Genomic DNA, 13,982 nt, shown 5'->3' with positions numbered 1-13,982 from the left:
TGATTGTTCCACAACAATCTGAGTGTACTTAATGCCGCTAAACCATACACTTAAAAATGTAAATTTCATATTATGCATATTTAACAGAATTTTTAAAAACCCACCCTGCTTACTGTCTTTGCACCATCTGTAAGCTCATCAAGGTAGGACTGTGTGTACACCCTTGTCGTTATTTCCCCAGTGCCTTGTACATGTGCAGGTGATCAAGAAATTTTTGTGGCATCTGTGAACTCATAAATGAGTGACTAATGCCATTTTCTAACATCCTTTGCAAAGGATTTAGTGCTGAAGTTGTGTAAACACTGGCTTTCCTTTTTTAATTCCTCAATTAATTTACTTCTGAAAAGCCTTTTGTATTCTAAGCATGTCACACAGATGTGGTGTCCTAAACTCTGGTAGAAAGTGTTTCTACATAAATGCAATTACATATTTACACCTCCCACACAGCCCACTGTGCTATGGGTGGTCCCCTTCAACTCCTCTCACATCTTGTCCTTCAAGGAGGAGGTATCAAGATGGAGCTGATAAAACAAGTGTGGTGGGAAAGAACTGTTCTGAGAGCGTGCTTGGCTGCTACAAACGACTTCACCTCTGAGCCCTGTTAAATCAGTCTTTAGAGCAACAGAAGAAGTGGCTGCTGTGAGAGCAGAGTCACTTTGGTCATTTTTGAGGACTTGTAAAGCATGGAAGCCAGTACTAAAACAACCCTGGCATTGTTGCAGGAAGGGGGATCCCTTCTAGGGCCCAAGAGTGGGCTCTTGTCTAACACTTGGAAATGAATTGACCAGGGAGACATGTGTGCTAACAAAGCAAGAGACTTTATTGGGAAGGGGCACCCAGGTGGAGAGCAGGAAGGTAAGGGAACCCAGGAGGACTGCTCTGCCACATGGCTCGCAGTCTCGGGTTTTATGATGATGGGATTAGTTTTCGGGTGGTCTCTGGCCAATCATTCTGACTCAGGATCCTTCTCGGTGGTGTGTGCATCGCTCAGCCAAGATGGATTCCAGCGAGGAGGATTCTGGGAGGTTGGTAGGACATATGGACTGGAGTCTCCTTTTGACCTTTCCTGAATTCTTCAGGTTGGTGGTGGCTTATTAGTTCCATGTTCCTTACTAGGACTTTCTGTCGTAAAACAACTCATGTAGATGGTTACTGTGGTGCCTGGCCAGGGTCGGCAGTTTCGGTCAGTGGTTCCCCTACCAGCATCATGCAGAGTGGTCCCGTTTTAAAACAAGGAATAAAGGAGCTTTGTAAATCACAGAGCAGTGAGCTTGGTTTTTGTATCAGTCAGGGGTTTTGATTATAAGCAGAAGAAACTAGATCTGGGATAACTGAAGCAGAAGAGGAAACATGTTTTTGGAGCCGTATACGGAGGAGCCCAGAATCAAAAGGAAGGCTGGGTCACCAGCCTCAGAACTGGGGGGAGGGTAAGGGTCAGGAGACTCAAGGGAGAGGGGCCAGGCAGCAGGAGAGAGCAAGGCTGAGTTCTGGCCAGGAGTATGGGCTGCAGTCTTGCTGCCACTGTTGTGTCCTGGGACCATCTCTCCACTGCCAGTGCCCCTCCAGGGCTTCTGTGGCAGGCAGAGTGAGTTTCCACTTGCTTTGGTTTCTACAGTGGAAAGAGGGTTCCTTCCTTTCTCCAGAGCTCACCCAGTGGGGAACTTTCCCCAATGAAAACAACATCTTTAGCCAAAAGAGAAAAGGAAATTTTAAAAATCCCAGCAAAGTGTCCAGACACTACACAGACCAAAGCATAAAAGAGGTTCACTCACATGACATATGATTCTATGGTTCCACTTTGGGGTATATACACAAAATGAATTGAAAGCAGAGTCTCCAAGAGATATTTGTTCATGGCAGCATTATTCACAAATAATTCACAAAAGGAGGAAGTAACCCAAATGTCCATTGAAGGATAAACAAAAATATATATGTGTACATATATACACAATAGAATATTATTCAACTTTAAAAAGGAAAGAAACTGATGCATGCTATGACATAGATGAACCTTGAGGACATTATGTTAAGGAAATAAGCCAATCACAAAAAGACAGGTTCTGTATGAGTCCACTCATAAGAGGTGCCTAGAGTAGTCAAATTCATAGAGACAGAAAGTAGTGGTGGTTGCTGGGGGCTGAGGGGAGAGGGGAATGAGAAGTTGTTGTTTAATGGGTGCAGAGGTCCAGTTTGGGAACATAAAAAAGCTCTGAAGGTGGATGGTGGTGATGGTAGCACAATAATGAGAATGTATTTAACACTACTGAACTGTATACTTAAAAATGGTTAAGATGGTAAATTTTATGTTATATGTTTTTTACCACAATAAAAAAAATGAGATGCACTCACTAATTCCATTCAGTTATATTTATTGGGTACCTAATGTGCGCTGGGGACTTCCTAGGGACTGGGGATCGAGTAGGGACCACAACAGGTCCCATCCTCATGGAGCTCATGTGGTGGCACCAACAGGCAGTACTCAACACACAAATCAGGGATTTTTGTGCAAATTTTATAAACTGCTATGCAAAGATCCAGGTGATAGCAAGTGACTGGGGCAGTCAGGGACACCTCTGTGATGAGTGACCCTCCACTTAGAAGGGAAGGCATTACACTGACATAAGGAGCCAGCCAGTGGGAGTCAGTCTGGCATTTGGGAGGCACAGGGAGAGGTGATTCCTGGTGGGTGATGGGGAGGGTGGGGCACAGTGAGAGGTGCTCCGGCCTCCCCCTCAGGGGTCAGGGCATGGAGAGCCAGCTTCACTGCATGTGCGACGGGGAAGCTGTGCAGGGGTCAAGTAGAAGAGTGGTATACACTGATTTGTGTTTTAAAAGATCCCTCCACCTGGCTCAGAGGGGTATAGAGTCCCACTGGGCTATGTGTCCCAGCAATCCGCTCACCTGTGCAGGAATGTGTGGAGGGAGAAACTTCAGCCAGACCTGTGTCTCTGAGCTGTCAGCAAGCCGCAGTGGGTGCCCTGAGTGGGCTTTGGTTGATTTTCCAAATATGCTGTAGTGCCTTTTTATGTATGTGACTTTATTTTCCTTTGGTTGGGGGTGGTGGTGACACAGAAGCAGGAATATTTTAAAGAACAAATTGCAGATGGAAACAGGTGGTGCTGACACTAGAAGCCGTGGGTTTGGGCAGCCAAATTGGAAAATGGGGCCACTTGAAAGAGCTTTGGTTGTTTTTAGCTTCCTTAACAACCACAGAATGGAATGAAAACCTGAGCCGCTCCAGGCAAGTTCTGTTTGGAGGAAAAATGACATCAATTTGACTCAATTACCATGTGAAACAGACAACAAGCCTCTCTGGTGAGCAGAGAAACTAGCAGCAGTGCTAGAGCGCTCACTGGTTCCCACACCCCTGTGGCCATGATGGGAAGCTGCTGGGGGCCTTGTGGAATGCAGATGGCTGGGCCCACCCCCCTCCACCGAGTTCTGATTCATGGGGTCTGGGGTGGGCTCCAGAATGCGTTTCCAAAATGTGCTCAGGCCATGTTGGTGCTGCTGCTTCAGGGACCCCTCTCAGAGGGACTGCTAGAGAATATAGCCCCCTCCAGGGTGCGGGTCTGGATGGGTGCGGCCTGCGATGTGAGGGAGTCACCTCCACTTCCCATCTGTCCCTGGGGAGGCCCTAAGTCACCAGGTAGGTGGTGCTCATGTGAAAACCCCACCTGGCATTGCGAACAGCTCCTCCCCACGTGCCCCCATCACCTGTCCCTGTCTACCCCTCCCTGACCGTGTCCCCTGTTGCCCAGCCAGGGGAGCCCTGCAGTGTGCTGCTGGCAGTGGGTCTACCCACTTGGCCCCCAGGCTGCCAAGGAAATGTGACAAATGAAGCTGGGGCTCTGAACACTTGCCAGGATGCAGCCAGAGCTGGATGCAGGAGACAGACTTTCCAGACAATTGGTTGTGCTGTTCCCTGCCCATCCAGGTGTCTCCCTAAACATCATGGGGCCGCTGCCTCCAAGACTCTCCTGAGTGTGAATTTCCATGGCAGAGGAGAACAGGGAGACTTCCTTACATGTCTTTGAGACCTGCTGCTTTGTGTTCTGTGGCTGTCGTCGGATTCTCGTCTGGCTCGCCCGGCTCGGCACTGGGCCTTGAGGGAGATCCTGTGTGTCTGCCTGGCCCTGCGCTCTGCTGGGCTTTGTGGGAGCATTGTCTATTCAGGTGACAAGGTGCTTTAGCTGTGGTCGCTTCTGCCTGCTCTTCTGAACGTGGGCATCCCAGTTACACATCAAGGGGGGGTACCTTCCGGCAGGCTTACTAGAGAACGTTGTTCAGAGCATGAAGCTTCTTGTCTTAAATTAATTAATGAAAAAGTTTTAATTTGGTAAAATACACATAACAGGATTTACCATATAGTCATTTTTAAGTATACAGTTCAGTATCATTAATTATATTCACATTGTTGTGCAGTCAAACCTTAGAACTTTGTCATCTGGCAAGATGGAAACTCTACACTCATTAAACAACAGTTCCCCATCTCACCCTCCGTCCCAGCCTCTAGAGCATGAAGCTTTTCTCCCCCTCCAGCTCACATATTTTTTGTGTATTTGCTCCAAGAAAAGTACCTGAGCCTTTTGGGGTCACGGTACATGGGATGTGCAGAACTGTCCTCAGCCGGAGAGCGGGGGATTCTGATGAGGGAGTTTGTTTCTATAGCTTTGTCCTTCCTGAAACTTGCATCATTCCATTCAGGCTCTGTTCTTTATGCTGCTTTCAGGGGGCGTGTCAGAACATCACTGAGAATTGCTTTCCTGTGTTATTGCTTTAAACCCACAATATTCTTTAATGTCTTTGGCTGCCATTGCTGTTACAGGCATTGTTTAGATTGCACCTTGAAACCCTGTGTGACTTGAATTTTCTCCCTCATAATTTCAAGTTTTCATTCTTTCTAGTTTTCATGTTTTGAATTGAGGTTTTCCAATTTGGGCCCAATCCTAAGGCTGAATATTTCTGGAAAAATTTGATTTACAGCCGTTGGGTGGTTCTCAGAAAAAAGGAAAAAGTTATGTGCTTTTCCCTTCTTCACCCAGGTTTAAGGATAGGTAGTTAAGGTATGACTTCAGAATTGGCCTACAGATGGTCTAGTATAAAAAAAATGACTGCAATTTTGTCCTTGAGGAAAGAAAAAGTTTTGGGAGGGGGTAGTGAGAACAGAATAACTGAATATGTTGTATTTTTCCTTGTGGGAAAGAATATTAAATTACACAAAGATTCTGTTTTGCTTTAATAATAGTTTTCAAAGAGAAAAATCCAAGCACTGACACAGCTAATTCCTTTGTCACACAGATGCTCAAGCACTGTGCGTGCCTGGCTTCTGCCGCTTGTGTGACCGACGCCGTGTCCAGCTTCACATGGCCTGAATTAACTGTGGCCACGCTGTTGGCTGTGGTCATTGCTTTATGTTGCTGCTGATGTACTGGAGAGAAAATTTTAATGCCCCTGCTAGAAAATTCTCCCTCTGGATTATGTCTGTCAGGAAAAAAAAGCATATTCAAAACCAAGTGAAATAAGTTAGAGAAAAACAAACACTGTATGATTTCACTTATATGTGGAATCTAAAAAACCTGAACTCATAGATACAGAAAACATATTGGTGGTTCCCAGAGGTGGGGGGTAGGGGTATGGGTAGAGGTGGTCAAAAGGTGCAAGCTTTTATTTGTAAGATAAATAAGGTCTGGAGATGTAAGATACAGCATGGTGACTATAGTTAACAGTACTGTATGGTATATTTGAAAGTTGCTAAGAGAGTAGGTCTTAAAAGTTATTTCACAAGAAAAACAATTGTAATTATGTGAGGTGATGGATGTTAACAACTTATTGTGGTAATCATTTTGAGATATGTATATATTATATATACTATGATATATAGTATAATATATATAATCATGTTTTATACCTGAGCCTAATACAATGTTGTATATCAATTATATATCAATAACACTGAAGAAAGGGACATAATGAAACAAAATATTTTCCCAATTTAAAAAGAAAAGGGGGCTTCCCTGGTGGCGCAGTGGTTGAGAGTCTGCCTGCCGATGCAGGGGACATGGGTTCGTGCCCCAGTCTGGGAAGATCCCACATGCCGGGGAGCGGCTGGGCCCGTGAGCCATGGCCACTGAGCCTGTGCGTCCGGAGGCTGTGCTCCACAACGGGAGAGGCCACAACAGTGAGAGGCCCACGTACCGCAAAAAAAAAAAAAAAGAAAAGAAAAGCGAATATTTAAAAGATTTTTATCTCTTCCCTCTATATCTTACACTACTACTCTCATCACCTACTCCATTGTATCTCCCTGAATCCTGCTCTCTCCTGAGAAGGAACTCAGGAGGATCGTAATGATCTGGGGGTCCTCAAATCCTATGGTTCTCTTCTGTCTACGTCACCTTTCATTCCTTTGCCTTACTTGAGTTTTCCTATCTCTCTTCTCCTTGAATCCTTTGATTTCTTGATGTTGAGATCCTTATAATTAAGTTCTACTAACAAGAGGTGCAAAACTGAGAGGGGCATATCCTTTTCTGTTACTATAACTTTATTTCACTGACAAACTTTGGTTAGAATGAGGAATTCAGGGAAAAAAGGAATATGGCCTTTTTGGCTGGACAATCTGGATATGGATTGTAGTCATAGTTGACTGGCAGCGGGTCTTGAGCTGGTGGCTTTATGTCACTGAGTCGAGGTTGGTGGAGACACCAACCTTGATGGGTTGTGATGAGGGTTAGAGAAGATACAAGTTGACACGTGGCAGATGGCCACAGGCATGGACCTCCCCCATCCTTTCATAAAGATCCCCTTCACCTTCCCGCAGGAAACACCGGAATCAGCAGACATCCATTTCTGTTTTTCAAAATCACCTGTCCTATACATTTTTTTCAACCAACTGATTTCCAGTTTATCTTTGCATGTATATGTTTTTATGCACACGTGTGTGTGATTCCAGAGTTTTCTGTTTTACTTGTTTCTCTTGAGGAATTTATATTTATGGGAGTTTTTTGGACTCAGAAGGCCTTTTAAATAAAATCTGGGCTATATATCTCACATAAATGTATTTTTTTGTTCCAATAAGACTTTATTATGAACATTGAAATTGGAATTTCATATAATTACTCTTCTTTAGATTTTTTTTGTACTGCAAGAACACAGTTTAAAAATTTTTTTTTAATTAATATAGTTTTTAATGAATAGAATTTATATTTCATTTTATAAATAAATACATTTATATTTTATTCATTTATATTTTGTGTTTTAGATTTATAGGAAAATTGAACAGGTAGTACAGAGAGTTCCCATACACAATTTCCCCTATTATTGACATTTTACATTAGTGTGGTATGTTTGTTATAACTAATGGACCAATATTGTTACATTGTTATTAACCCAAGTCCATAGTTTGTGCAGATGTCCTTAGTTTTCACCTACTATCTTTTCTTTGTTCCAGGATCCCATCCAGGATACCGCTGTTGTTGTTGTTTTTATTTTTGTATTTATATCTCTATTTCTTTTTTTCTCTCTTGACAGGTATTCAATATGTTTCAGCACCAGAGCCTTGGAATTAAAGTTAACATTCAAGTTACCAAGCTTGTCCTGCTACGACAGCGTCCTGTAAGTCCCCATCGGCACAGTAATGGAAAATGTAACTGGTCTCCAGGCTTCCTAGTTGCTGTTGAGCGCTGAGGAGGAGTCCAAGTGTTGTATTTTATCCTCCTTCCCTGACTTTGCAGATGGCAACATTGTGCCCTGGGCCAGGGACCAGGGATGCCTGGTGCGAGGAGGACAGGTGCTGTTACTGGAGGCTTGGTGTGCGGTTAATCTGCTCAGAATCTCAGGGGAACCCTGAGCAGTGGGCCTGTGTGCCTCCCTCCTTCACTCCCGCATGTTTCATGGGTGCAAAGTTGATGGTGAGGTCTTTGGAATCATGGCTATTCTTCTGGAGCTATACCTGAGCTTCAGGCCAAATTTGGGTGCCCTGTAGCATCATTTTCTGGTCTTTTGATTGAGTGCGTTTCCTTATGAAAGTGTTACCTGCAGAGTTAAGCAGTGAACGTGAGAACGTTGGGTGTGCTGTTCAGTTTGCCAAAAAGAAGAAAGCTTTTCTTTAATGACATAGTCTTCATTCGAACTTATAGATAAGGCCCCTGATGGCCTCTCTCTGGGTCTCTGCATCTTCCTACCAGCATTGTGGGCAGGTGACATTGAATGACGCCCCGGCGAGCAACTGTCTCCACCTTAACATCCACACTGTGGTCTGAGCATGAACTCTGGCTTCCCTGGGCATTTGCTTCTGTAACTGCCCCCCTGATTTCTTTTAGGCCAAATTGTCCATTGGGCATCATGGTGAGCGGTCCCTGGAGAGCTTCTGTCACTGGCAGAATGAGGAGTATGGAGGCGCACGGTACCTCGGCAACAATCAGGTTCCAGGAGGCAAGGACGATACGCCCCCCGTGGATGCTGCTGTATTCGTGACCAGGTAAAACTAGACTCTGCCCGGAGCTGCAAAGGAGAAAGGGAGGGCATTTTCCATTGGAGAGGACAGATGGCAATTTGCTAGGAATTCAGGCTTGGAAATCATGAATTTCCTTTGGGTCACATGTCCGAACCTTGGATTCCTCTTCAGTAAGATGGGGATAAATGATAGTCCTACCTCCAAGGTGTGAGGATTAAATGAGCACAGGAAGCACTTCTCACAGTGCCTGGCCCAAAGTAAGGACACAAGTGTTAGCTATTATTATTGCTATTCTTATCATTAATATAAAACTACGGAAATCCTAGTTACCCAAGACTCTTAAAACTTCCAAGAAAACTCATCTACTATCTCTTCCCAGCACCAAATATAATGCTTACTGGAAAGAGCTCATCTGTTTTTGAGGCTGCTTCCAAAGTGGGAGAAGTGAATACCCTGATTTTCCTGTGGAGAGAAGTCCATGCAAGCGTGTGGGTGCTGTGCACAGCCCATCCATGGGCACTCTTGGGACAACAGCAGTGGGCAGAGATGCCTGTGGAATTCACGTAGAGGCTCCATTTGAAGCAAGAAGCTGAGTTTCTTTATAGGCTACAGAGCTGGACTTACTCTTCCTGACTGAGAGGGAAGCCAAGGAGCCTGGCAGTGGACAATAGAAACCAAAGGCAGCTTTCTATGCAGATAGCAGCAATGTTATTTTAGTTTTCTAGGGCTGCAGTAACAAATTACCACAAAATGGGTGGCTTAAACAACAGAAATTTATTTTCTCACAGTTTTGGAGGCCAGGAGTCTGAAATCAAGGTGAGGGCAGGGCCGTGTCTCTCTGAAGGCTCAGGAGGGGAGGATCCTTCCGCCTTCTTCCTAACTTCCGGTGGTTGCTGCAATCCTTGGCATCCCTTGTCTTGTAGATGCATCACTCCAGTCTCCTCCTTCGTCACATGGTGTTCTCCCTGTGCCCACATTTCCTTCTTCGTGTAAGGACACCAGTCGTTGGATTGGGGCCCAGCTTAATCCAGTGTGACCTCATCTTAACTTGATTACATCTGCAGTGACCCTCTTTCCAAATAAGATTACATTCACAGGGACTGGGTGTGGGGTTAGGACTTGAAAGTATCTTTTGGGGGACACAGTTCAACCCATGATAGGTATAGATGTGGCTATTTCATTTTTTCCCTATGTCTCAAATCTCTGTTAGAAAAATGGATTTTCCTTGGTTGTTTTACTTCAAAGATGTAAATAAAATGTGTTATGTGTTCACACCAAAATCCCCTTTTAGAAAATACGTGGAAATGTTTTGTGATAATTTAATCCATTAGGTTAAAATACAAAATTTTATTTTTTTGAATGAATATATCAACTTTGAATTTTAAGATTTTTTTTTTTAATTTATAGAAACTACTTCCAAAATTACATGCTTTCTTTTTCTCCAAGTTCAGAGAAAGGGAACAGTTTACCATGTCTTTAGCTTAAAGATAGCCTGCCCTTCTAAGAAGAGTTAAATCTGGTTTAAGACTTTGGTTTTGAGTCCAGAAGGGCTCTTATTTTGCATCTCTTGGGCCATAAACAACAAGCCCCTGGCCTGATGACATCCTGAAGGTAGCTGGGGATGATCTGTGACCCCAGCTTCAGGCACCCTGTACCAGGCAATGTAGCACCCTAGGGTTCTCCTCTTAAAAAAACCCAGAACATGCACATTGCCACCATCAGACACCAACTAGATGCCTCATCACTCTTTTAGATGATTCATCAATTGCCAACCCTAAAGGGTTAAAATGTGATCTGTAGCTCACTGATCCATTATGAGAACACTTGCTGCTTCTACAGGATGTGATTAAATGTATAATGGAACATTTGAGAAGTCTATTCAATAATTCTGATTGCCAACATTGGCTGGTGGTCTACCAGGAACCAAGGACAAGGCGTGAGCATGACCTTGTACTTGCCTTAGATCTGGGTTTGCCCACCCTGGTGAGTGCTGGGAAGCCCTAGGTACCACCTCTCCCAGCAGCTCTGGCTCCCACACTCACTGGCCAGAGGCTGCCATGGCTCAAGGCACTTTGAAATAGCTTTTGGAGCCTATGGGGCTTTCCATAAAGCACTGAGGATTACAGTATTGGTCTTATGGCTACCACCCTTTGAGAGTGGATTTGATTTGTGGGGCAGGCAGAAGTCCTTGGAAACCATATCTATATGTGACTATAAATTAATGTGATTGATTTTCCAAATGATAATTAAACGAGGACTAAAGACCTTTCCTAGAGAGGAGCTCTAAATAACATCATCTTTGGAATATGCAGCTAAACGTCCAAGGTTATTACTTTGAAAGTGGTTTGTGTAAATACTATATCAAATGTATAAATTCTGGTGTTTTGTTAAAAATAATAACCTATGGGAATTTTCCCTGTATTGCTTCTTTGCTTTCCTGCTGTTTCCTTTCTTGTCTGGGTAGAGAAAACACTTGCAAGTGATCTTGGTTTGGGAACGACTAACTTTTTTCCAGAGGCAGTAGATGTTACCAAAATTAGTGTAGACAAAACTTCTGGGTTAGCCTTTTTACAAAACGCCATCAGAGAGACTGAAGGCACCCTCAGCCTGAGAATGCTGTCCATTAGGCTTTATATTTTCCTTTCTCTTTTTCCTGTCTCCTAACAGCTTATTTACCATACTGGAAATATTTCTGCATAAAAATGTTCTTTACATCTCACACCCATTAGGATGCCTGAGTTTTTAAAAAAACTCAAACAACAGAAAATAACAAGTGTTGGTGAGGATGTGGAAACATTGGAACCCTTGTACCCTGTTGGTAGGAATGTAAAATGGTACAGCCACTGTGGAAAACAGTATGCAATTCCTCCAAAAATTAAAAATAGAACTACCATATGATCCAGCAACTCCACTTCTGGGTATATATCCAAAAGGATTTTGAAGAAATTCATACACCTATATTCATAGTAGCATTAGTAATAATAGATAAAATGTGGAAGCAACCCAAGTGTCCATCAGTGGATAAATGAGTAAACGAAATGTGGTGTTTCCATACAAATGGAATATTATTCAGCCTTAAGAAGGAAGTAAATTCTAACACTAGTTACAACGTGGATGAACCTGGAGGACATTTTGCTGAGTGAAACAAACCAGTCATAAAAGGACAAATCCTTTGTGATCCCACTTATATGACATACCTAGAAAGTTAAATTCATTGAGACAGAAATGGTAGTGGCCAGGAGCTGTGGGGAGGAGGGAATAGGGAGCTGTTTAATGGATATAGAATTTCACTTTTGCAAGATGAAAAGAGTTCTGGAGATTAGTTGCACAGCAATGTGAATATACTCAACACTACAGAACTGTGAACTTAATAATGGTTAAGATGGTAAATTTTACGTGTATTTTACCACAATAAAAAACTTTTAAAATGTTCTTTTCTAACTAAGCACATTGAAGGGGGTGGTCCTGATTGCAAGCGGGTGTTTCTGAGTGGGGAGGCTGGGGAGGCAGATGCCTTGTGGCCCGGGAAAGCCAGGTTTCTTCAGATGCAGGCAGAGCCAATGCGAAGGCCTCCATCCCGCTCTGTCACCTGCGGCCAGCCCAGGACCCTGTGTTGTCTCTCTCCATTTCGAGCCATCTTGATCCCTCTCACTTCCGTGGGGAGCTGCTGGACTGAACTGATTGGTGCCGTCTGTCCTCTGGGTCCTCACAGACGTTAAACTCAAGACCTCCCATGAGGATGGGGTGGCAGTGATGGAGTCGGGGCTGGAAGCCAATTTGGCTGAGAAGCATCGTTTAATAATTAGAGGCTGAGAGCTGCAGTTCCTTAGGTTGGGATAATAATGGACTGATGTTTTCACAGGGAAATTGGGTGTGAGGCAGTTGCTGCTCTGGAGAAGCAGTCCTTTCCTCCTAGAGTAATCCAAGCTGAGGGTCTAATTGGAGGCCGCACAGGCCAACGGTGTTTAGGGGCCGGCGTCCTCAGGTCTTGGGACTGGCTGATGTGAGGGTTTCTTCTCTTTTTGTTTTCCTTCGGGCTGTGGCTGAGCCCGAGAGTGTATCCTCCTGGACGCCCACCAACCATACAGATGGCCAGTTGCCAAGATGTGAGCATGACATCGCGTCCAACAGAAGCTGCTGAGCAGGGAGCGGCGGGAGCTGCATATCCAGCAGCTGCAGCCGTGTGTAGGGCCAGCAAAGACCTCTTAGTAGACTGAGTTTGCGGGCCATATGGGACCCGCACAGACTGGACTTCAGGGGACTTCAACACCTGGCACAGCCTTGCCTTTGGCTCCACATGTCCTCCAGAAAGCCAGGAATTTTACCCCGCAAACCCAGGTCTATTCTCTTGGGAGACACCTGGAGCAACATGCATGGCCAGCCCAGAGTGCGACCACCAGGATGTCCAGCTGTCCCTCCACCTTCCCTTCCCATGTAATTCCACCCAGTCCCAGGGACGGTCCTCCCTCAACCTTTGGCCTTGCTCATGTGACAGCTTGGTGGGTACCTGTGGTGTTACGTTTTTCTGGGTTTCCAAACACAGGGGAGAGACAAGGCCACTGATGAGCTGACAGGGCACATTGAAAGTGATCTGGAAATGTATGCCGGTCGTTTAGTAAAGGAGCCAGTATTCATTAAACCCCAACTGTATGCCAGGCAATAGGTTATCCACAGGACTAGCTATGTAACTTGTGGTTCCCAGTGCAGAATGAAAACTCGGGACCCCATGTTAAAAAATTCTTAAGAATTTCAAGATGTTGAGAGCAGAGCGGTAAAGCAGGTTGGGGGATGGGAGGCTTCTGAGTGAGGGGCCTGCGTGATGGCACAGCTCACACATCCACGGAGCCCACTCTGGCCTGTAGATCTGCGCAGCCTTCCTTCTGTTGAGGAACAAACAGCAGAATGTGAATGTGAACAGACTGAGAGGCTGGAGAGCTGCATTGGTACCTTTTTTTTTGATTCCCCAGTTGACCCCTGCAGCCCCAACATGTGGGTTTGGCATGAGTTTGCAGTGGGAGCCAGGGTACCTGGAGATGAAGGTGACCCTGCAGGCAGAAGGCTTGCTTTTCTTTTTCTGAGAAAGGACCTTGAACAGGCAGGGGAGAGAAGATTCAAATTTTGGCGACCCTTTCAAGCCAGGCCTCTAATTGAGCTTGACTCACATATGGTGAGCCCACCATATGTCCTCCCACTTCCTTAGGAGAAACAGTGGGTGACGCTGCAGCGTCCATCACTTGAGACCACACATTTCCTTCCAGGGAAGCCGGGGGATGAGAGAACACACAATGCCCTGTTAGCCATCTTCCTCCAAGCTGGCCAGAGAGACAGCTAGAAGGAGCTGGGGCCAGTCCCCTCAGCAGCCCTGTTCAGTCTGTTTAGTTCTCTTCTGTGGGACTGATGGCCACACACCCTTTCTCCCTTTGCCCAGGTGAGGCAATGCGATGATGCTTTCAACACTTTTGGTTGCTCAATCTGGGAAACCCTGGAGCAAGATCTCAGGCCAGTCTGGGGGGTGTTGTTTTCTTCTCTG

General features: G+C 44.9%; 1 protein-coding gene across 3 annotated transcripts in view; it reads left to right on the top strand.

Annotated features, from left to right (window-relative positions):
* Positions 1-13,982, top strand: part of ADAMTS17 (ADAM metallopeptidase with thrombospondin type 1 motif 17) — a 350,376-nt gene that overhangs the window by 80,003 nt on the left and 256,391 nt on the right. For all 3 annotated transcript variants that reach the window (XM_079912255.1, XM_079912254.1, XM_079912256.1), the window contains 2 exons: positions 7,528-7,611; positions 8,319-8,476. In XM_079912255.1, the coding sequence (XP_079768381.1) occupies positions 7,528-7,611; positions 8,319-8,476 (242 nt within the window). The remainder of the gene's footprint in view (positions 1-7,527; positions 7,612-8,318; positions 8,477-13,982) is intronic.

The sequence above is a fragment of the Stenella coeruleoalba genome, assembly GCF_951394435.1.
Source record: "Stenella coeruleoalba genome assembly, chromosome: 2".
Taxonomy (NCBI): domain Eukaryota; kingdom Metazoa; phylum Chordata; class Mammalia; order Artiodactyla; family Delphinidae; genus Stenella; species Stenella coeruleoalba.
The sequence above is the reverse complement of the archived record's forward strand: the minus strand, read 5'-3'. Positions and strand labels throughout refer to the sequence as shown.